This window comes from Misgurnus anguillicaudatus, chromosome 19 (genome assembly GCF_027580225.2).
Source record: "Misgurnus anguillicaudatus chromosome 19, ASM2758022v2, whole genome shotgun sequence".
In the NCBI taxonomy this organism is placed as follows: Eukaryota; Metazoa; Chordata; class Actinopteri; order Cypriniformes; family Cobitidae; genus Misgurnus; species Misgurnus anguillicaudatus.
Genome location: NC_073355.2, coordinates 23,174,028 through 23,198,940, shown reverse-complemented (window position 1 = coordinate 23,198,940; position 24,913 = coordinate 23,174,028). Strand labels below are relative to the sequence as shown.

General features: G+C 35.9%; 1 protein-coding gene across 3 annotated transcripts in view; it reads left to right on the top strand.

The window, feature by feature from the left end:
• The first annotated feature begins 4,931 nt into the window (after window positions 1-4,931).
• Window positions 4,932-24,913, top strand: part of itga3a (integrin, alpha 3a) — a 38,986-nt gene continuing 19,004 nt past the window's right edge. The window contains exons 1-10 of one of the 3 annotated variants that reach the window (XM_073857202.1): window positions 4,932-5,295; window positions 18,591-18,718; window positions 19,034-19,131; window positions 19,246-19,487; window positions 19,589-19,680; window positions 21,563-21,779; window positions 21,869-22,062; window positions 22,266-22,360; window positions 23,650-23,786; window positions 23,977-24,054. In XM_073857202.1, coding sequence (XP_073713303.1) covers window positions 4,946-5,295; window positions 18,591-18,718; window positions 19,034-19,131; window positions 19,246-19,487; window positions 19,589-19,680; window positions 21,563-21,779; window positions 21,869-22,062; window positions 22,266-22,360; window positions 23,650-23,786; window positions 23,977-24,054 — 1,631 coding nt within the window. In that variant the 5' untranslated portion in view covers window positions 4,932-4,945. The remainder of the gene's footprint in view (window positions 5,296-18,590; window positions 18,719-19,033; window positions 19,132-19,245; window positions 19,488-19,588; window positions 19,681-21,562; window positions 21,780-21,868; window positions 22,063-22,265; window positions 22,361-23,649; window positions 23,787-23,976; window positions 24,055-24,913) is intronic. The other 2 variants (XM_073857204.1, XM_073857203.1) reach the window with 2 other exon arrangements.

Sequence of the window (24,913 nt, the reverse complement as noted above, 5' to 3'; positions counted from 1 at the left end):
CCCCCTCTAATTACCATAGATTCTGATACTCTATCTCTTCAAACTGTTAAAGATGTACTGCCAGAAAAAATGGTCAAAATATAGACCCCTTTAAGGTTTGTAAACATTGAATGACTATCGGGTACACGCGCAGCATGGGGTCAAACTGTTCATACCATCCAGGCTTTCTAGTTTAATCTAACAGGGCTGAAAAATGATGACTTACCTGAAATGAAGTAAGCACTACAAACACAAGCCTCTTTGATATTTGCATTGTCCCAGTCTGCACGTTTAATTGCTTGCAGGCACAGATGTATTTTTTGAGATTCTGCAGGAATGACGAAAAAGTTAACGACAGACCTGGCGCGATTTTCAAAGCCCACGACGCAAGTAGGCATTTTTGACGATACCGCATAATGCGCAACTCAATCTGCTGTAATTACTTTTCTGACCCCGACATGCGCAGTGGGAACCGTCTGTGACATGAACTGTGAAGGGGTCTATCTTGCACTGAGGCAGTACCCTTTAAAATGGTCCTAATATGTACAAATTAGGTACAGGCAATGTATATATTTGGTACCAGGATGTACATTTGATGTCATATTAGGCACTTTTTGGTACCAATATGCACCTCAATTACTATATGACCGCTTTAGGTGCTGAGGTGTGCTTTTTAAAAGAGTGCTGCCCGAATGACAGCTAGGGAACATTTTTTGGGCAATTTTTTCACTGTGTGTATATATAAAAGTGTCTGTTGAACAGCTTAGGTTGATAAAATTGTTAAAAGTTTTGTATAAGTGCCCTAATACCGTTTTACACAATATTATTGAATTTTTTGCCTATTGCTTAAAATTTCCCACAGCAATAGATCATTCATCAAGTGAGAAAAGGATGAAGGTAAGTGAGTAATGTTTAATGCACTTCATCAGAAAGTGGTTGACTGTTTTCAGGCTTGAGGTTTCACACATTGAAAGCAACTGTCATTAAAATGTTACAATTTAGAAAAAAACCTCTGAGGATGTGACAAACCACCCAAATTTCTTAAGACAACTTACAAACTAACCCTTATTGCTACGCTCATATTGTACCTTTATGAAATTATAGTATTGTCTCCTGCCAAAATGATGAAATGATAAACACGTCACCGAAGATATAACAGGCCATGATAAAGTGTAATTGTATTTTCATTTGGGAAATGTCAAGCTCGGTGTTCAGACCCATATATCAATCCCTTGTGAGAATGTACATGTGCATCAGTTTTGGTCTTGTTCTGATGCCAATGCTTAAATGTAATTTCTGTCATTTCAGCGCTCAGAGAAAGACAAATGATCTAGCCAAACTGTAGAAGTATGTCATTTCATAATGGTCTGATTTAATCTTTTACTAGGATGACTTGTTTATTTTAAGGGTTTCTTTGTGATTTAATTTTGCTTTTAAAAGCAACACCGGAGGATAGCACAAGCCCATGTCACATACACTGAAATGTGCAGAATTTACATTATATTTAGGTGTATCTGTACCCTCAGAATTCACAAGAAATGCACAGGCCAGCACTAACAGAACTTTTCTTGTATGGCATGTACTGATGTATAAAAACTTGTTAACTGGTATGATCATGCGTGTTGGGACTAGTAAGTCAAGCAGACTTCCCAAAACATATTTTGATTCTAATCAGTGATAGTCTATCCTGAGGACAAATGCATGGGAGACAACAAACTAGTAGAAGTTACTATTAGTTACTTAAACATGGTGAGCTGTTTTACATTTAACAGAGGAAAGAGATTAAAGCTGTGCAACATTTACTCTTAATCTTAATTTTTTTATATAGAGAGATTGTTATTCATTTGGAATGCTGTTGAAATACAGAAACATAAGTCACATGACTTGCTTATATTCAGCGTTAACATGGCTTATTTATAGATTTATATACATAGTAACCCTATATAATACTTAAAAAATTAGCTATGCACTGATATCTTGGTATAAACCACAAATTGAAGGACACTTTTATTTATATTTATTTATTTAACATTTATTAGAGGATCAACCCCATGAGATGCAACATCTCGTTTTCATGGGGGTCCATGATGTTTATAGCTTTGGAAACATCACTTGTTAAGCACGAGCAGATCCAGATGGAAGGCGGATGAGGACACGCAGGGTATTGACTGTTCTTTAAAAAGACCAAGTGTCATTTCCACAGCACATGCACATTGAGCATATATTCTTAGTATGAATCAGTAGCCCAGGGCATGGGTAGGAATAACTCTGAAGAGAACGAGTGAATCACAGGAGCTCATGAATCCGTTTGACGCTTCTTGGAGATATCAATATAGTGCTGCTAATTTTAATGGCTTCTTCAGGCAATGCTATGACATTCGGTATATGAATTTCTATGCATTTTTGTGGGTTGCTAAAGACTTTTGTTACAATTTTAGTAAGCATTTAAAATGTTTTGATCCACGTTCTGGCCCCGGCTAGGGCAGGTGGCCTTTCTGCGTGGAGTTTGCATGTTCTTCTTGTGTCAGCGTGGGTTTACTCCAGCAGGCCAAAAACATGCAAGTTAGTGAATTGGAGATAACAAATTGTCCCTCCCCAACCTGTGTATGGATTAACTTGTGTGGATCAACTTGTGCATGGATTAACCATAATTATAGCCATAGATGCTGGAATGGCGTGAAGAATAAATAAAGAAGAAGAAAATGGTTTGGATTTGGTTTATTCAGGGACAATATGTAGGCTATACATTAATAATATGTGATACTCTACCAGATTCTTTACGAATGCAAAACATTTTCAACTTTTAAGAGGAGACACATGACCTTTTAATTTGTGACCTTGGCTGTAAAAAACCCAGAAAAGTTATTTTTTGTGATGTAGGGCAGGGGATAGCGGGGCACAACCTAACGCTTTTTGACTTTGGCTCTATCATTCAAAAAATATTCAAGTTAGAATAATATTTTTTACACAATCGACGCACACCTCTCTGCTACAAATAAACACTTAAAGTTTGTTTGTGGGACATACCGTTATCATACAATTACACAGAAAGTGACAAGAGTGCAAACGTTACAACTTACCCCATCGGTAGGATTAATTGTAACAAACCGAGGGTTATTGTAAAACCTGATAAGTTAACTCAACTTAAACCGTTTGAGGAAACCGATTGCCTTAAACCATTTAAGTTTTAAAACTCATACATATGAGTACTGTAAACTGTAAATTATAAGTGCATATGACTAAAAATGTTTGAGTTACCTTTACTCAAATATATTAAGTTGACGTAACTCAAATTAATAAGTTCACACAACTATATAGCTTCTCAAATGGTTTGAGGAAACCGATTGCCTTAAATGGTTTAAGTTGACGTAACTCAAATTAATAAGTTCATACAACTATATAGCTACTCAAATGGTTTGAGGAAACCGATTGCCTTAAATGGTTTAAGTTGACGTAACTCAAATTAATAAGTTCATACAACTATATAGCTACTCAAATGGTTTGAGGAAACCGATTGCCTTAAATGGTTTAAGTTGATTTAACTCAAATGAATTAAGTTACATAAGATCAGAAACACATCAGTATAAAAAATAATGAGAGAAAAGGGTAAAATTTAGTTTAAATGCTAATAATTCAATAAAATTTTGTCTATATGCTAAAGGTGGATATTGTTTATACGTCTATAATAGATAGATATCCACACATTTATCCATCCATGATCCTTCATAACCATCCTTGAATTATGCAGCAATGCATATAAATAGATTTTTTGGAAAGGGCTGCACAATTAAGACAAAAAAAAATCATAATTGTGAGTTATTTCCCCTGATATTGTATTAACAGTTATCACTTTGATTAATAGTATTTACATTTTTTCATTTCATTATCATTGTATACTGAAGGCTTAGTAGTAACTGTGTTACAACTACCCCGCTGTGTCAAAATGTTTTCAATCACAGCTATAAGGTACTAGGAGTTGCTGACATATTTCAAAATGGTGTTATGTTTTATTTAACAAGACAGTGATTAAAATAATATAAGGTTGGATTTGTTGACTTACACACCCAACTCGGAAAAAAAACCATGATGTACGTACTTTTATGCCTCCAAAACACTCTTTGTTCAATATCTGAACCAAAACACATCAAAACCTTCACAAATTCACAGCAGATCATCTTCTGATAGTAAGAAAAAAGACCAAAAGCACAGATTGCTCAACCCTGTATAAATATGTTAAGCAGCTGCGTTACAATTAACCCCGTGTTAGTTTGTGCCTGTTTTTCATCCTAAATAATATAAAGTACATTTTGTCAAATTTAATAAATTATATATATTTAATATTGACTGAGTAAGGAAATTGAAGTGAAATCAGTGAATGAAATCAAACTTTGATGCTCATAATCTCATAATTAGATTATAAACATTATCCTGAATTTTACAAACAAGGTCACATTTTTTATTTACCCTACTGCAAGTCTGTACCAGTTCCTCTGAGAACAACTTAACTGGCCTAATGTGGCACTTTTCATTGGTATTTTGCAATCCCACCTTAGGCTACTAGCTCACACCCCCTTTCATATATTTTGTGTGCAAACTAAATACATGAGGGCTTTATGTTTATGGGCATGCAGTGTTGATTTAGGGCATGTGAAAGGTGTTACAAAGAAATAACAATAAACGCCATGAAAATATACAGCTCATACAGAAGCTGGAGATCAAAAGATCTGCGTTTAGTGATTTAAAGCAACAAGTTGTTATTCTGCTCGCACAGACAAAACAATGCACAATTCACTTTCAGTTTTCTTGTTTAAACCATCGGTTTAGCATCCACAATAGTAAGGAGTTTTCTTGTTGTTATGACAGAGATTGAAACTGGGTGTGTGTAGTCTAGCATGTGCATGTCTGTCCTCTGTCAAGGTGGCCGCGCGCCGCGTTTTTTCAATGCCCTCCAGTCAGGTTTTAACCTATGAGCGAACACCCCGGAAGAATGACTAACATGAACAATGATTTCGCGGTGTCTGATCAATCTGCTCCTGTTCAGACCCGGCCAGATTCATCTCCCTCCGATCGTGACAAACAAAAAAAGTACGGATTTGCAGCCCCACAGAGACCATTTGGAAAAATGAGTGTGTTTTATCTGCACAGGCTCCATATAAACACGGCTGTAGCGGTGTTCGTGCTGTGCGCGGTTCACTCCTGTCAAGCGCTCAACTTGGATGTGAAGTTTCCAGTCGTCAAAGAGGGGAAAACGGCAGGCAGTTTATTTGGACTTTCTGTTGCACTTCATGAACAGTTTGTAAAAGAACAGAGATACCTGTAAGTATGTTTCATTGTGAATTACAAGTAGGGGCAAGTGTAATGGGATAGAAAAGATTTTCCAAAGGCAACCTGTTGAGTGATTTGATTTTATATTTCATGTAGGCTGTAAAGTATTTCTGACTTTGTAAAGAAATTGATAACTTCGTGCACGTCTAATTGTTAACCCCGTTGATACAACAATGAAAGATGGTTATCGTTTCTAGTTTTTGTCGAAGGTGTGGCGGTAAATTAACTCAGGTAAATGATTAACAAATGTAAAGCTCCATTTCACAATAGGACTCGGTATGTGATCAAAACTGTAGGAGGTCAGACACTTGTTTCGTCAAAAGCTTGTTTTCAATTAAAGTAGTTATTCTTCAGATATAATTTTTTTCTATAGTAAACTGTAATAAAGTGTATATTGTACTACACTTTGTTAATGTACTATGATTTGTACTGTAGTATAACTATAGTGAATTGGTAAACTGCTTTATTCTTTAATATTTAATATTGTACGGTTCAAAAACACTATATTATCTAGGAAATAGTCAATACTAAAATATAGGCTACTACAGTATTTGTTATAACATAATATAAAAGTAGCCTACAGTATATATGTCCTATTGTCAGTGATGTAACCTTAAATTCTCCTTCTTGTTCTCTTAATATACAAATTTTCTAGATTTCAAAACAAAACTTTAATGTGATTTATACATTTATTAGGTTACACCAAAAGTAAATCGTAAGGCTTAGGTTTAGCATTTATAGATCATTGAAGTAACACTTGAAGAGTTTGGGTCCAAAACGAGATAACTAATTTTTTTGTGCATTCCAATTAATATCAATCATTAATCGCGATTAATCTATAGCAGGATAAAAGTTTTTGTTTACATCATATAGGTGTGTAAACTGTATATAATAATTATGTATATATAAATATCCATACATGCTAGTATAATTTTAAGAAAAAAAAATATATTTATATATTAAGTATTTATATTTATACTATACATAACTATACAAATGTATATACACATGTAAACATTTCTCAAATATATACATCCATGTGTGTGCATTTATCTATACAAAGTTATTATACACAGTTCACACACATATATGATGTAAACAAAAACTTTTATTCTACTATAGATTAATCGTGATTAATCATTATGCCTCCCTAGTTTGTTTTGATTTAAGCCTTAATAACTAAAAAAAGTACTGCTAAGTAGCACAATACAACAGAATAAAACATGATAACATAGTAATAAACATGTTTTGACCAAAAATTACAGAGTTATTTCGTTTAGAAACCAAACTCTTCACTTTTTTAAGTCAGTGTAGTAATGGATGAAAGTGATACTTTTAGGCAAAGAGTCACAGCTTTGATAACACGTTAGGTGACTGAACAAGTAAATGAATCCCATTTTGTAATTTTGGCCTTGTGATCGAGACCTTGTGTGTTTCCACTTTGACATCGCGCCCTTGATGAAAACTCTGTACAAGATGACCATTTTATATGGTTATTTCCTGGTGCCAGTTACCATTGCTTTGTGTTTCAATTCATAAATTTGACTAAATACATAGAAACAAAAGTGAGACCTTACATTTAATAAGGAAATATTTTGTGTGGAGCTTGATAATTGAACTTGGCAGTGAATCAAATAAATTACCAACAATGGATGTTATTAGCAGAACAGTACATTATCTTAATGGTATTACATTACATCTTGCTCAACGATGTTTGGTGAAAAGAGTGCAGCATGTGTATCTCTCAACTCAGATGTGCAAAAACACAGCTATTATAGATGCCGCTTGAGATGTACTGAGAATACACATACAGGTACTCACGCACTAAAGACCTGTGTATTGGTTTGCATGCTTTACTTTTATCGTATCCCCAGGAAATAAGAATTTCAGAAATTTCGCAATAAAAGCCATACGTCTAACTGCATTTGTTCGTATTTTTGTTGTTATCATTATAAACGAGTATGCTATGCAATTAACAGTCGAGTCCAACTTTGATTGAAATACCAAAAGTTGCATTTGTGCAAATATAACACAACAAAGTAAAGTAATTACTTTTTGAAAACACTGTAAAAAATAAGGATACTGCTATAGCATGTTAGTTGTTGACAGATAACACAACACCCCTGTCGATTCAATTGTCAAATCAGTTGTTGTGCTAACAACTGTATTTTTAGAGTAGCTTTGACTGATATTCTTGGAAGTGCATACGGATGTGTGATGTAGCTTTGAAGCAGGAAATGTTAACAACAACTCACACATGTCTCTTGTTTATAACAAGTAGCTTCTTCGGATATTTAATGTAAATATAAGTTCATAATAAAACTACAAACACTCCTGCTCGACCTGATTTTGCCAAGTGAAGAATGACCTTAGGGCAACATATTGTGTTGACCCGAGGACAACATTTTTTGTATATAAAACCTAAACCCACCTCAAATCCCAACTATAACCCTAAAATCAGAGGGAAATAGTGAAAAACAAGGTTGAAAGCTTAATGTTGAAACAAACTGTAAATTTATTTCTGAAATCTGGTTCATTGAAATGTTGTCCCAGGGTCAACATAATGTTGCCCTGAGGACATCAACCATGCTATAGCATATGTTATTTGTGTGTGATTTTTGAGAGCACAGCACAGATATCAGATGATTTAAGGATTCTGTACATTAAATTCGAACATTAGAACCTACTGTGATTTGGTTGTATACAGGAGGGCACACATTGGCCTGACTGCCATGCGATTGCTGCCCCTGACTGTGACACGCAGTGTTGTGTTGCGTAGTCGGACCACAAAATTAGGAAATCAAAAATGCATGTAACAGACTCATAAGACATATATCACAAGACATTATGTCTCTGTTATTAGCAGATTTAGGAAACTACCATCACAATGGTGGTCTCTGGAATGGGTTATCTGCCATTGTGCCCCTTTAATGAAATCCTTTCAAAACCACTACAGGGTAAATGTTTGCTGTTCGTCACATTTAATGTAACTAAAATTTAAAGTTATAAAACAACCGTTTTCTTTGCTCAGATGTTTGTGTCTGGCTTTGTCATTGTCCAAGTGGAGTAGTCCCAGCCAATGTGTTGCTGAATACATTTTCTTGTGGCATTCTAATTGCTTGTCATTGACGATCCAAGACCTTCAAGCTATTCGTCTTTATTGGTTGAGAGACTAAATCTGAAGGAAACACTTCTAATGACAAAAGGAGATTTTTCTATAAATTGGAATAATTATTTCACATGCTTATAAAAGACAACCCTGCCTCAGACTCAGAGATTTATGTACACATAAACCGTTCAGAGATCTGCTTGATCTTGATCCAAGGACGATAGTAACCCAAGCAACAATATAATTGAACTGGCTTGACCTTCATCATGTGGTCCAGCATATAAAGAGCTGGCTCAGTCCTTGTGTGCCACAGGCTAGAATGCCACACAAGGATGCCCTGTGTTGGGGGAAATTCTTCCTGTGGCCTGATCTTTGGTCATTTGTCCCAAATGTTGTACCCTAATAACCTGTTTCCTCCCTGATGTGAGGAATTTAAAGGGCACCTATTGCTAAAAACAATGTTATTTTGTGTATTTGGTATAATACAATGTGTTCGTGTAGTTTATGGTTAAAAACACATTATTTTCCACATACCGTACATTTTTGTAGTTCCAGATTTCACTCTCTTCCTGAAACGCATTGATTTGAAAGCATTGTGTTCCCGATTGGCCAGCTAATCTGTACGTTGTGACTGGCCTGTACCGCGTCTAGTTTGCGCTTGAACTGTTTGAGTTTACTCGATTCATTCGCGCATGAAAGCCGCGCTTGAAATTCTAGTTATCAAGACAGTCACGCAGAACTTTGGGTCATGGGAGAGGATTCTACGACTCCGCTCGCTTTCTGTAATCGCGTCACTATTAGAGCAAGCTCCTGATTGGTTAACGTGGCGCGTTTTTCCGCCAAAGTTCACATTTTTCAACTTGTCAAATATTTTCCAGCAGCAATGCTAAATTTTCACCAATGAGGTGGAATCGCGTCTACCGTGTCGCGCTAAACGCCTCATTCACGCCTAGACCTTCACATTGACTTAACATTGAAATCACTCGCGTTTGACGCCTCTACAGTGGCTGGTGTGAACGTAGCATTACCATGTTTGAAAGATTTGCGTACAATGCAATGCTAACAGGTGTTAACTTACAGGTGTGAGTCCGAAGCGGGAGGCATTATGATAATGTCGGTCTTGTCTACATCACCAATCCCAGGAAGTTAACTATTGCCTACAATCCGTGTGTTTGTTGTAGTCCAAGAAAAGAGATTTATGTTGGAGACGATAACTCACGTTGTCGTTTAATTTGGGTACCTTTGCATATCGTTAACATGTACTAATACACACTTAAACACCAAAGGATATGAAAAATTGTGAATCGGACCATAGGCGCCCTTTCACAAGAGCGGGAGAAGTGATTATTTAGCACAAATTTAAGAGCAATTAAGATCTACTTTGTTCATCATAAATCCCTGAACACAAACATCTTTGAATTTCTGTCAGAAGTCTCTATAAAGTTCATTTGAAATTACCACTAAAGTCTGGTAATTTACTGCTTGAACAATTACGGTAGATTAACTCCATTTGACACTTGGGGCTGAGGTTGCTCACAGCAGGCACAATTTAGTCAGTCTTTTATATTGTTGAGTTATGTTGTAGACAATTTAATGACTTTTTTTATTTACAGGCTTTAACTGCTTCAATAAAAAGCTCAAATTAAGCTGTATGAATTGCTTGTTACTAAAAGATAAACTAAACCAAACATCCAGTAATCTCCTAAGTTTATTTTATATATAATGAGTTCAGATGCAAAACTCTCTAAGTGGGTCTGACATGTTTTTCTGTGAATGTGCCTCTTTTTAACCAGGTTCTAATGTTTAGGTTCAGTAATTTCACTTAAATGGCGATGAAAAGGGTATTAGTATTTCAGTAATTGAAATGCCTTATTATGTCTTTTGCTGTAAAACCCTCAAGTGCATGCAAACTTTTTTGGCAAAAACCTCCACTTCTAAAAAAGACCACTTTTTTGGTCAAGACCAAATATGCCACTAAACATTGCAAATGATGCAAGTAAAAATGATGAAACTGAAACACACATACGGGTACACTGTGATCCATGTCACTGCCACATTTAGATTATATTTAGGTTCAAGTACTCACATGGGATGCAAGTTTAAGCGTGATCCATGGTTGTTTTACATTCATCTTTGTTTAATATATCATTATCTCATTTTTGACTAAGGTGGCGTTTAGTGGCTTTTGCTTCTAAGCTCTTTATATTCAGTTAATAAAGTTCTCTTAATCTTTACTGGATTTATGCTTTAGCTTAGTGAATGTCCCTTTGTTGCATTTTATTCATTTTTGTGTACATGTGTGGGAGATGCATTTGACTTGTCTAAACCTGAATCGGCACAGCACTGCAAAAACATATCCAAACTCCAAATTAAGCATTTTGTTTATAGGGAGTCAGTCTCATTTTGTGTGCGGTAGAGAGATGTTTTTTTGTTTATGGGCTGCTCTTATGTACTTAGGCTTTTGGAACAGTATCTTTTATGTACAGTACTTTCACGTTTTACTTTAGCTGTAGACTGATCAAATATTGCTACAACGCACGTGAACTCTGACTTTGCAACTCATTCAGAGAAACCACCAAACACACCTTCACCGGGTCACAGGAAGTACTATTGTTGTATATGTTGTATATGTATGAGGGATTGCCTTCGTTATTTTTTAAGGAAAAAGAAAGGCTCATGGAAAAGATTATATTAATCTGTTTTAATCTATTCCTGACATTGCCTTTGAGATATGTGGTGCTCCTCTGGAATTAGACCTGTGTGTAATTGAAGTAAAGGTCATGTGTATGTGTTCAAGTATAAACTGCTTCATTTGTAGCTAGATGGGTTACACTTCACTACACAAACTGCAACAGTGAAACTGTATTCACTGCAGTTTTTCTGTGTTATAAATCAGCTCGAGAAAGGAGGATTTTTATATCTATGTCAAGATTCAGTAGCAAGAATGCATTTGGAAGGTTAATGCTTTATTTGTCACTTTGTTATATTTTGTTTAATGTGCAAAGTTTGCAAGTTTTATGCCCAAAAACATAATGTCATTTATCATGACTGCCTCTATGAATCTTAGAAATAAATATAGGCCTTTTTTTGCTTCACCTTTTTTTAAGACATCTGTGGAAAGGCAATGCATGCAAAACACTTACTAAATGCGCCAGACATCCTAACCACTGGTTTCCTGTTGGGTCAACTTTGTTCGCACGTCTCCATCCTTTATCTTAATTGCGTTGTGTCTGTTTGATGACATCATCTGCACAGCACACATTTTAAAGGTCGGATTTAAATATACAAGGACCTTGTTAAAGATAAACTTCAGCCACGCACTTGTTTCTAACAAGGAACAGCACAGTTTGTTTAAGTGTCCTTAACTTAAAGGGACATTCCACTTTTTAAAAAATATTTAATTTTTACCATTTTGGAATCCATTCAGCTGATCTCCAGGTCTGGCGCTACCACTTTTAGCATAGCTTAGCAGCACAATCTATTGAATCTGATTATGATATTACGCAGCAGCCGAAAAGAGTCCCCTTAGTATCTTTCAATAGCAGGGGACTATTTTGGGGCACTACATAAAATCATTGCGCCTCCTGCAGCCATGTTACGGCAGCAAAGTCCTTGATTATTACGCCAAAATGAGAGTATAGTTCCTAGCCATATCTGCCTAAAAAATCGCAACTTTTAATTTTCCCTGGGTCTTAGTACACTAAGTATCTACAGAGGAGTCAAGTTTTAAATAGGAAAAATATCAAAACTCCTTGGTCTAATCAGATTCAATGGATTGTGCTAAGCTATGCTAAAAGTGATAGCGCCAGACCCGGAGATCAGCTAAATTGATTCCAAAACTGTAAAAATCAAATGTTTAACTCTAGGGGAGCTGGAAAATGAGCATATTTTCAAAAAAAGTGGAGTGTCTCTTTAAGCCCGGTACACACCACAAGATAATCGGGCAGAATTTAGGGCAATTTTTCCCCTTATGACAATCCTAGGTAAGGTCCCGATCATGTATGTTGTTGAACTGATTATCTAATCAGATTTTCCTGTGGTGCGCGGTGTGTTAAGAGCATCTGAATGTCGGAAGCATGTTGGGGCCGCTTCGATAACAAAACGAAATCAACACGTAAATATTTAACATGTTGAATATTTAGTATAAAAAAATCTTGTTGTGTAGGGGAAACCCTATTGACAAATGCACACACACGCTGTAGATTGTCACGTAAAACGAAACGATACCCAATCAGAAAGCGAGCTGATGAAAGATGAAACCATAATAACTACAGTCATGTAGCAGCAGGCACAGTCCAAAGTGAGATAGACATCAGAGAAAAGGCCGTTTATTTCATGCCTTAACTCTTTATACCTGTTGTACCTGTTTGTATACTGTAAAGTCACGTTTGGCCAAGAGAGATATCGCGAGATTGCCTGTGTTCTCAGAAAACTCGCTTTGTTTGTGAAGTTAAAGGCGCTCTAAGCGAATCTGTGCGACGTCGCTTTTTGTTGATGTTTGAACTGTTTTCAAACAAACGGAGCGTAGCTAACTCCTCCCCCTCCCTCTCCCTTCCGTGCTTTCATGACCGCGCCCAACCCCCACCCCAAAACCCTTTTTGTCGTTTATTGGCTGGAATACTTTGTTATGTTTCGGGGTGCTAGGTTTGGCCACTGTGCTGTTATTGCTGTTTGTGGAGCCTGGGCTGTCTACAGAGATCGCGTTTTTTACAGTTTGATCAGCGGTCAGACAGCAAGCAGATAGTGAGGAGATGTTTGCGGTATGTAACAAAAAATGTTTTATGGTCTAAAACGCGTGAATTCACTTAGAGCACCTTTAATCTGATGCCGCTTGGTGTGCTGTCATGACCACATAGCGGCACTTCACACTCAATAGGATCAAAAGTGTTAAATCGTTGATTTTTTTATAATGTTTATTATGTATGGTGTGCGGCCCTAGCTTTAGGAAGTTTTTGCTCTTATTGTTGGTTTTGCTGGTGTTTTGGAATAATAGTATGTTGTATACTTTCTTATTGCTGCATTGTAACTGAATAAGCCAAGACTGAAAACAGTGAGGTGTTATTGATCTAGAATTGTGGATGATTCTTTATTGATGTATCTAGATGCTCCCTCATTTCTAAGTCACCTTAAAGGAATAGTCTACTCATTTTCAATATTAAAATATGTTATTACCTTAACTAACAATTGTTGATACATCCCTCTATCATCTGTGTGCGTGCACGCAAGCGCCGGAGCGCGCCGCGACGCCTCGACAGCACCCAGCCCAGCCCCATTCATTCAATGCCACCACCCAGAGACAAAGTTAGAAGTGACCAAACACACCAACGCTCCTCCCATCCAAGACGAGCAGCCACACGAGCAAGTCTGGTGGTACAAAACAAAACGCAGCGCTTTTCTAAGCGGATCCAAAAGAGGAGCTACATTTTATGGCGTAATAGCACCCCTGGGAGTACTTCGACTCGGCGCAGTAACACCCTTCCTCTCCCATTATGAGAGGGAGAAGGGGAGCGGACTTTTCAGGCAAGTGCTATTACGCCATAAAATATAGTTCCTCTTTTAAATCCGCTTAGAAAAGCGCTACGTTTTATTTTGTACCACCAAACTTGCTCGTATAACTACTCGTCTTAAATAGGAAAAACGTTGATGTGTTTGGTCACTTCTAACTTTATCTCTAAATGGTACAATTGAATGAATGGGGCTAAGCTAAATGCTATCGAAGCGTCGCAGCGCGCTCCAGCGCTTACGTGCATGCACATAGATGATAGAGGGATGTATCAACAATTCTTGGTTGGGGTGGTGACACATTTTGATGTTGAAAATGAGTAGACTATTCCTTTAAATAAGGGTGCCTGCTAAATGAGAAAATAATAAATCAATAGTATTTTTTATTTATGATAAATACTCTATTTTGCAAATTTAGTTCATTTAGTTCATAAAATGTTGTATCAGATGTTTTAGTTGGCAGAAATTCTTAAATTAACTCTTTCTCTCTACTGTAAGAAAGAATATGTAGGTTGTGATTTTACTGCTGGTTACTATGTAGCTAAGAGAAGAATCAGACATTCTTTCTTTATCATTCACCTTTCTCTTGACTTTCTCATTTCCTGTGTTGTCCTTGTTGAAACCAGATTTAAGAGTCACATGACAGGCATGAAGCAAGAACACAAGCAAATGGGTGGTGTTGGTGATTTGAGGAGGGGCGAAAGTGGGGGTCCAAATGATATCAAGCCCACATGGGTGGGGGTTGTCTTTTATCTCCCCTTTTGTTTTTCATTGCCAGACCATGCCTGTCACCTTCATCTTACTCTTTATCTTTCTCATCTCTCCCCCTCTCTCGACTTTGTGTATGTCCTCATCACAGTATAACTCATCACACTGTGAGACGCGTATGAACAAGTGAATTGGAATAAACCCACTTTAAGGATATAATGAAGGAATTGTGTCAAATTGAGCAAAGAGGATTATATTTGAGTTCCCTTGGGAAATTATTATTGTTCACTTCATGGGCAAGGGAAATATTTAGAAACGAATAAAACATACATGAAAAATAAAAAAATCAAACAAAACATTTATGAAATTTAAGTTTATTAATTTGTTTTTAAGGTAAAACAGTCCACCAGGAATACCAGAGGATAATGTTTTAAAAAATAATTGCTTCTCTTATGTCTCCAATGAATGTATTGGTTGTTCGTAGATAGTGTTACGTAAACTAGGAAGCCGAACATAAAATGGAGCATTCAAATAAAGCAAAACACTTCATTTGAGAGGTTTACCACATGCACCTGTCATGTTCAGCTGCATGTCAGGCCTTTAACTTTGCAGTAAATAGGCATCATCTGTCGTTTAGGCATGTGATACAATATTAAATGCTTTAATTGCAATGCTATTGTGTTTTACCAAACTTTATGTGACACAACTTCTCTGCTTAAGGAACGAATTCACTGTTGATCAGACGCTATTAAATTTCCAATAAAACTCATCAAGCAGAATTTTAAAGAAGACGAATTAACCGCATCGGCCATTCGTAATCCCGTTAGACACAGGTCACGATCTGATGAGAGCTCATCCTTCATAGGGCCGAATATTTATGAGGCCTCAGGCAGCAAGGTTGGATAAAATAGCAACTAAAGTATGTGTCCAAAAATCATGAAACTTTAATGCCCCAGGACTCCAGGCAGCTCTGCTGTAGTGATTATTATTTCTGTTGTGCACTCCGAAAAATGTTGAAATAAAACTGATTGATTTTGTAATGATTTTTAATGAAAAGCCTCTTTAATTCTGCTCACATTTTAAAGGCCCTTGAGGATTATATCTGATCCATTACAGCAGATCTAAATGTCTCTTAAGCCTGTATATTTAATGATGCACGGTTTTGTGACATGAGTCCCAGACAGTACACGAGGATTAAGAATGCAGGACTCATTGAAATGTATTGCTTATGGAAAGGAAGGGAAGTAGTGATATTCACACAGTAAGAAAAATAGGTACAAAACTGTATCTTTTCTGTTGCTGGGGTGGTACCCTCATAGATTCATTTTTGTACCTTTATGAGTATACAACAACTTGAAATGTTGTACCTTTTGGGGTGCAATATTTTAATCTAACTTGCGTAACTTAAGGATGCAATTTTTTATCACTCAAACTTTAGGGGTAGGCCTAAAAAACAGTTAACTGTGCCTTTACACAGTAGATCCTTAAGGTACAGTAATGTTCCTAAAAGGTACAACATTGTATTATGTTTAGTATGACTGTAAAGGTACTAAACAGAACCTTAGGACCCATAGCGACAGAAAAGGTAATTTTTTTTCTGGCAGTGTCTATTCACTCAGTCTATTACACAAACCTATTCACCAGCCCTAAAATCCACATGTGAGTAAAATGTCATAGGGGTGGTTTCCCAGACATGGATTAGCTTAAAGGTCAAGTTCGGTATTTTACACTTAAAGCCATGTTTTCAGATTGTTTATGATGAAATAGAACAGTTTTGACTGAAATTTGGACATATGATGCTGGCACGAGAATTTTCGGGTGTTTGTTGTTTCACCTCCCACCTCTACAATGCGTGTATAGGTGCACTGGAACAATCCTTCCTAAAATGCTTTAAACTTCTGTTTACAAAGACGTGGGGCTCGCCGAGTGGTCGGGGGTGTTCACTGGTGTGCTCGCACGGAAATTGCTGCAAAAGACGCATTCCAACAGGTTTTATCATAGTTTTTGTCCAACTCCATTGACTTGTATTAGATGTGCTGTGAGATATTACTCCACACCGGGAACGTTGTTTGTATTCTTGCAATTGGCAAAGGCGGATTATCGCCACCAACTGGGCTGGAGTGTCTATTATTCAAGCTCTCAACGGAAGAATGTACGGGTGTGAGGCGTTTGGAAAAATAGGTCCACAAGTTTACAACGAATGGTAAAACACCTGTTGGAGGGCATCTTTTGCGGCGGTTTTTGTGTGGGCGTGTCGGTGAGCGCCCCTGACCACTCAGTGAGTTTCACATCTTTGTAAACGAAAGTTTAATGCATTTTAGGAAGGATTGTTCCAGTGCACCTATACACCCATTGTAGAGGTGGGGGTGATACAACAAACACCCAAAAATTCTCGGGCCAGCATCATATGTCCAAATTTCAGTCAAAACCGTTCTATTTCATCACAAAAAATCTGAAAACAGGGCTTTAAGTGTAAAATGTCCTTTAAGTCAGGACTAGGTCTTAGTTTAATAAGGAAATATAACCTTACTAAAAACATCACTTGTGTGCATTTTGAGGCAAAACAAATGGCACTGATGTATTTTAAGATATGTCAGTGACAGTGCAAGTTGTTTTTAGTTTGGACCAGTGGCGGCTGGTGACTTCTTTATTCGAAAGTCGCCACAACATGTATGTAGCCCATCATGTGTGTGGTTCGTAATTTCAAAATATGTGTTCGGCGCGTCAAGTGAACCTATGCGATTCACATGTCTTTTCAAAATAAGTGCCTGCTGCAGACGCGTCTAAAGGGTTTATGATTAAAGAGATGCTAGCGTTTGCCAGATACTCACATAATCTCATGCGTAATCAGAGTTTACTGTTAAGGAAGTGTCTTGCGTGTATTTTGTGAACATGAGCATCTTTTTCATCATAAACACATATTTTGAAAACACGAGCAACACACATGACACTCCGAAAACATATTTTGAATTTGCGCTCCTCGGAAGAGCAGTCACGAGCTGCAACTGGTTTGGACAGCACTTACATTTATTTTAGTCTAGGACTAGTCTAACCCCTGTCCGGGAAATCGCCCCATAAACTTTATCTATGGCTTATTTATTTTGTATGTTAATCAAAAACAAAAGGCGTATGCAAAGTAGTTAAAACCCCATTTTTCAAAAGAATTGCAGTGTTACAGTAATGAGAATCACCATCGAGGATAATGGGATTTACAAAAAACTGAAACGTAAAACATTCAGATCCATCACAGTAATAGGAATGGGGGAATAATGTAACAATGGATTTACTTTACAAATGACTGTGGTTTCAACCCATGACAAAATATTGGTTTAAAAAACTTTTGCTGGATTGGTTTAACCCAGAATGCAATTTTTCATCCCATGGTCAAGCCTAAAATGGACAACCCAATCAATTGGTTTAATTTAACCTATGCTGGGTTGTTTTATACCATGGTTAGGCCAAATACAGACATTATCTTGGTGAATTTAAAACAGCGGTTGGGTTTGTTCAAATTTTATCGAACAATGGGTTGAAACAACCCAGCATTTTTAGAGTGTACTAAATGTCTTTTATATTCTTTTTGCAAAACATAAATAATTTTAGCTTTTGATTTAGAGTAAAAGTTAACAGTACAAGTTAACTGTATGGTACATATTTTTGACTGCTTTCAACGTAGTGCATTGTGCTCTTGTAGTAATGGGTTTTAACAAGTCCTTCCAAGTCAAAATCATTTCGTGTAATCTGACAAGCCCAGACAGATATGGGTTAGACATGCTTGAGTTTATTTGAGTGTGCAATAAGGTTAGAGGACAAAGTAGGTGAAATACAAGAAGTGAAAGTGAATTTATTTCTGTTCCTTGAAAGTGTTCATGTGCTTTTTGTCTCATACAACCAGTACTGTGTTCACGTAAGATAAAATCCTGCCTCAGGACAGGCTTTAGCTCAATAATATTTTTACTCGTTTCAGACTTCTTGTAGGAGCACCTAAGGAGAAGGCGGAGTCTGGACTGCCAGCAAATGAGACTGGAGATATGTATGCCTGTCCAATCACAACAGATCCCAAAGACTGTAAAAGACTGAACCTTATTAAATCAAGTAATGTTATTTTTCATCTGTTCATTCCAGACTCTTGTTGTTGATTTTTGTATTGTTGCTGTCGTTGTTAAAGATTTATTGATAAACTACAAACTGTCCAATGATTATATAATACCTTGACATAATTATTATTATTATATATATTATTCTTATTTCACTCAGATACTGTTAATACACAGGGCAAAGAAATGATCAAGAAGTGTGGTGGCACATTATAAACCTTTTTAGCTTGAATCATTTATTTTTATGTAGTAGATAGGGAGGCAGGGGAGTGCTTATATAATATAGATAATTGTGAATTATTTCGTTAAACAGATCTTGAAGACAAATCCGATCCTAACATAGAGGTAATTGATGGAATGTGGTTAGGTGTGTCTGTCGCCAGTCAGAGTAAACCGGGTGGTCGTGTATTGGTGAGTATCATGATAATACCCTTTCTCCGGTTCTGTCTTCATTTACTCTTCCTTATGTTGAAACTAAATTCATAATAATGCAATTTTCATACAATATAACTCACTATTTAATAGGCGTGTGGCCATCGTTACATTCGGAACATGTCGTCCATCTACCGCATGATTGGAAGATGCTACATTCGTGGAAATGATTTCCTGTATGACGAAAAGGACCATCAGTGGCAGTTACATGAAGAGATGTGTGACCCCAGTAGTACTATGGAAAATGAGGGCATGTGTCTTGCTGGTATGTCTTCAGCCTTCACGCAGAATGAGATCATCCTTGGCTCACCTGGATGCTACAACTGGCAGGGGAAGGGAATTTCATGTCCAGTAAACTAATATTTTATATGATTCTAAAACAAGTGAATGAACAATGTTTGCTAAATCTGACGATTTTCTCTTAATTTGCAGGGAATGCGTTTCTGAAATGGCATAGCCCTGATGATGTTTATACTACAATAAAGAGCAAGTTTCCAAATTTTCAAGATCAAGCAAATATTTACATTGGTAAGGTAATGGCACAGCTTAAAATAGATAGCAAGCCATTCATTAACGTTTTCATTTTTCTGCATTTGGCAGTCGCTTGTATCCTAATTCTAATATTATTATTAGTAAGTGTTCACCAAGAATCAAAGCCACAACCTTTTGTGCTACTAATGCAATGCTTTACCATTAGAACAACTATATTAAAACTTCATTTTATCTGGGACTCATAACCAAAAACATAAATATTTGCATGTTTGTAGTTTTTAAGTACAAATAAAGGGGCCTACAGTGTTTTTAAAATGTACATTTTATTTGTATGTGTCTCTTCTGCATGAATTAGTGGTAAACATTATACAAAGGCTTTAATTCAATTCAATTTTATTTATATAGCGCTTTTCACAATTGGTAATTGTTTCAAAGCAGCTTTACAGTAATAGAAGCAATGAAAAGCACAGAAAATCGACAGATAGCATAACATAATACACGATAGCATAAGCAGCTAAATTTGCTGCGGCTATGAATCAACATTATAAGCGAGCGTATTACTAATGTAACGTATAGAAGAGGGTGCTAAGTTAAGCCAAAGAAGGCTGCCTCCCCGGGTTGAAAAACCCCCTAGGAGAAAAAAAACCTGGACTTTTTTGCTGGGGAAAAAAGTAAAAAAAAAAAAAATATATATATATATATATATATATATATATATATATATATATATATATATATATATATATATATATATATATATATATATATATATATAAAGAGTTTCGTTGCAAAACGAGATAACCACCGTTTTTTTAATTGTTCAGAAATCTCGTTTTTTAGTTGTGCATTCCAATTAATTTCAATGCAACTGCAGTTGATTTGTATTGATTTAAACCTTCATAACTTAAAAAATACAGCTAAGTAGCACCATAAAACCAAATAATAACATGATAACATAATAATAAACATGTTTTGACAAAAATGTAAAAAAATTGATTTATCTCGTTTTGCAACGAAACTCTTCATATATATATATATATATATATATATATATATATATATATATATATATATATATATATATATATACATATATATATATATATACATATATATATATATATATATATATACATATATATATATATATATATATACATATATATATATATATATATATATATATATATATATATACATATATATATATATATATATATATACATATATATATATATATATATATATATATATATATATATATATATATATATATATATATATTCACACACATGTAAACGGATAAGGAGATTAAGCGTGATCTGCCGGTGGTTGTTGGTCAGAGGTGTGCCGACCTTCACATTTACCGGAACTGGGTCTGTTTGTATCATTGTCCTCGGGTCGAGGATGAGACAGGGAGAGAGAAACAAAATCCTATTAGCGTAGGGGCCGTTCACATGTAATGCAAGTGTCACACAGTGATGTGGTTTAAATCAGCTTGGTTTCAGAGAGGCTAACTATTGCGGCATAGGTATGTTACCCATAGTTGAGGATTTAGCAAATTAGGGGCCCAATGCGAAGGTATCTATGGTATCTATGGGTCCCCATCCGATCTTTAAAAGATTTTACATTTATGTATTTGGCAGAGGTGAATATTAGGCAAAGTGTAGAATGTCACATTTTATTAACATTTAATTTTGTTTCAAGTTAAACACTTAAATGCTTGACCAACATTAGTTTTATTCTAACAGTTCTCAAATACTGATTGCCTGATTCTATTTAATGAATATTCATATTTGAGATCATAGTGTTAAACCACAATATCTAGTTATTTTGCTATTGAACAATTTACTCCAGTCGCAAATAACAGATGGTGACACAACTAACATAATAACATGAAAGTCAACTTTTTTTTCAGGTTATTCTGTAGCTACGGATCAAGGCATATTAAGCAAAGAGAAATACACAGTTGTAACAGGAGCACCAAGGGACAAAGCCAAAGGATCAGTGATGATGGCCGAGTCACAAACCAGTACCATTGGAGGAAACCTCATATTACAAAGCACTCTCAAGGGGGAGCAAGTAGGATCTTATTTTGGCAATAGCATTGCTATTGTGGATCTTAACAATGACAGGTAAAGACATTTATTTTATTATTTGTCTAAAACTAGAAAGTTAAACTGGAAATAGGTGTACAATAATGGAGAACTTCTTATGCATACAGTTGGAAGGATTTGATTGTTGGAGCACCTTTTTATTTTGACCGGAAAAAACTTGAAGGCGGGGCGGTGTATATCTATATGAATCAGAATGGAGTTTTCCGTGACAAAGCCGACTTGGTCCTCTATGGATCTAAAGACTCTGCCTTTGGAATGGCTGTTGTGGCTATCGGTGATGTTAACCAGGATGGCTTCCGAGGTAGGATTTGTTTACTCGCTTTGTAATATAAATGTTGGTTTTTAGACATGTAAAGCTAATGTGCCGTTTATTTGCATTTTATTATGTGTCAGTCAGTGTTGCACAAGCTGAGGCAAGAACATTTTACTCTGCTGCCTTCTTGTGGCTTTATTAAGAAATATTTTCTTGTTGATGGCTTCCTGCTTTATGCTTTTCTATCATAGATTTTGCTGTTGGTGCTCCATATGATGGGAATGGAAAAGGCAGTGTGTCTATATGGTTGGGTAACAAAAACGGCATATCTCCCAAGCCTAGTCAGGTGAGATTATATTTTTTGAAAACGTTTTAAAATAAACAGAATTTGACCTTGCTTACTTTCTAAATAAATGTTTCTAGTTTTATTAAAAATCATTTGATTTATTCAGTATTTGGTAGTAACTAGAATATTATGCCTCCGGTTTCACAGACAAAGCTTAGGGTTAATCCTAGACTAAAAGACATGTTTGAGCTGTCTCAACTGAAAAAAACTTGCACAGACAGATCTTAAAATATGCCAGCCCAGCGTCCATTGATTTGTCTCAAGATACACACCAATGTAATGCAACGTCTTTTCTAAGGCATGCTTATAAATTACACTTAAACATCTTAATTTGACTAAGGCCTATCCTGGCTTTAGCTAAGCCTTGTATGTGAAACCAGGCCATGATGTTTTAAATAGAAGTACTACAATAGCATGGCAATATTATGCCATTTTTAAGGGACGATCTCCGGGTCTGGCGCTAGCAATTTTAACATAGCTGAGCACAATCCATTGAATCTAATTAGACCATTAGCATCGCGCAAAAAATAACCAAAGAGTTTGCATATTTTTCCTAATTAAAGCTTGACTCTTCTGTAGTTACATCGTGTACTAAGTAAATTTGCGATTTTGGCTGCAGCAGGCGTAGGGATATTGCGCAGTGGCCGAAAATAGTCCCCTGCAATTGAAAGTAACCAAGGGGACTATTTTCAGGCAGTGCGTAGTATCACTACGCCTGCTGCAACCATTTTACATCAGCAAAATCCTTGATTATTATGCCAGTTTGAGAGTATAGTCCTAACCATATCAGCCTAGAAAATCGCGAATTTTAATTTTCTGTCGGCCTTAGTACACAATGTAACTATAGAAGAGTCAAGTTTTAAAAAAGAAAAATATTGAAACTCTTTAGGTTTTTTTTAGCGTGATGCTAATGGTCTAATCAGATTCAATGGATTATGCTAAGCTATGCTAAAAGTGGTACCACCAGACCCGGAGATCAGCTGAATGGGTTTCAAAACGGTAAAAACCAAATGTTTAACTCTAGGGGAGCTGGAAAATGATCATATTTAAAGTGGAATGTCCCTTTAAAATGCAAATTGATGCAAATAATTTTTACAGTTTACATTGCATAAAAGTGTTCAATTAACAATTACAGAGTTTAATGTAGTATCAAGTTTTATTTTACACCATTAAAGGTTAACGCTGCCAGTCTGATTGGTGCTCCACATGGCATACAGTACATAAAAGAGGACAGGCTAGGACAGTTCATTTGCAAATGTGTCACTTTTGCACCTGCAATACTTCCTCAGGTCATTTATGGAAAAGATATCCCAGCTGCTGGCTTCCAGACATTTGGCTATTCCATCAGCGGTGGTTTGGATGTGGACAAGAACAGTTACCCAGATATCGTGGTTGGATCATTAGATGATCGCGTGGTTTTGCTTAGGTGATTTGATAGTTCGCTTATATTTGTAGCACATTTACATTTATGCATTTGGCAGACACTTTTATCTAAAGCAACTTCAATCTATACTTTTTTATTATATTTCACAAGCATCAAGCTGGGGTATAAAAAACATTAACTAGTGTTGTGATTTCATATCTTAATGTATTTTCTTTATTGTTCCTCTTATAAGGGCCCGTCCAGTGATTCACCTGAAGAAGACTTTCACTGTGACACCAGAGATTATTGACCCCAATAACTGTGATGCCTGGTACAAACATTTGAATCACCTAATTGTTCCCTTTCTTTGTATTTGGAAATGCACACACTACAATTAAATTAAATTAAATAAGCTTTCTGTTGATGTATGGTTTGTTAGGATAGGGCAATATTTGGCAGAAATACAACTATTTGAAAATCAAAATAACCAAAATATTGAGAAAATCACCTTTAAAGTTGTCCAAATGACGTTCTTAGCAAAACATATTACTAATGATAAATACATTTTTATTTATTAATTTAGGAAATTACAATATTTTAATGGACATGATCTTTAAAGGGGTCATAGGGTGAAAATCTGACTTTTTCCATGTTTAAGTGCTATAAGTGGGTCCCCCCCAGTGCAATCAACCTAAAAAATGTGACAAAGTACAATCCAGTAACTTATTTTGGTAAGCCATTTTTTACAAGGGTGTAAAAAATTTGATTGTTCAGATTTCGCCTGTTTTGTGAGCTAGGTAGCAAATCCACATTATCCAACCATGTCACTGCCGTTTAGTGCAGAGAGAAAGAGAGAGAAAAAAAATAATTGACAGCACAATTGAGATTTAATTGTAACAAACTACCATCATTGCGATCAATGTTTGCATTTCATCAGCTTATTTGCATTTTAAAGGACACACCCAAAAACCCATTTTTGCTTGCTCCTACAAAGTGGCCATTTTAACATGCTATAATAAATTATCTGTGGGGTATTTTAAGCTAAAACTTAACTTAACTAAGACTTATTTTACATTTTAAAAAATCTCATAATATGACCCCTTTAATATCCTAATAATTAAAAAATTCTAATTTTGCCCCATACAATGTATTGTTGGCTATTGGTACAAATATACCCATGTGTCTTATGA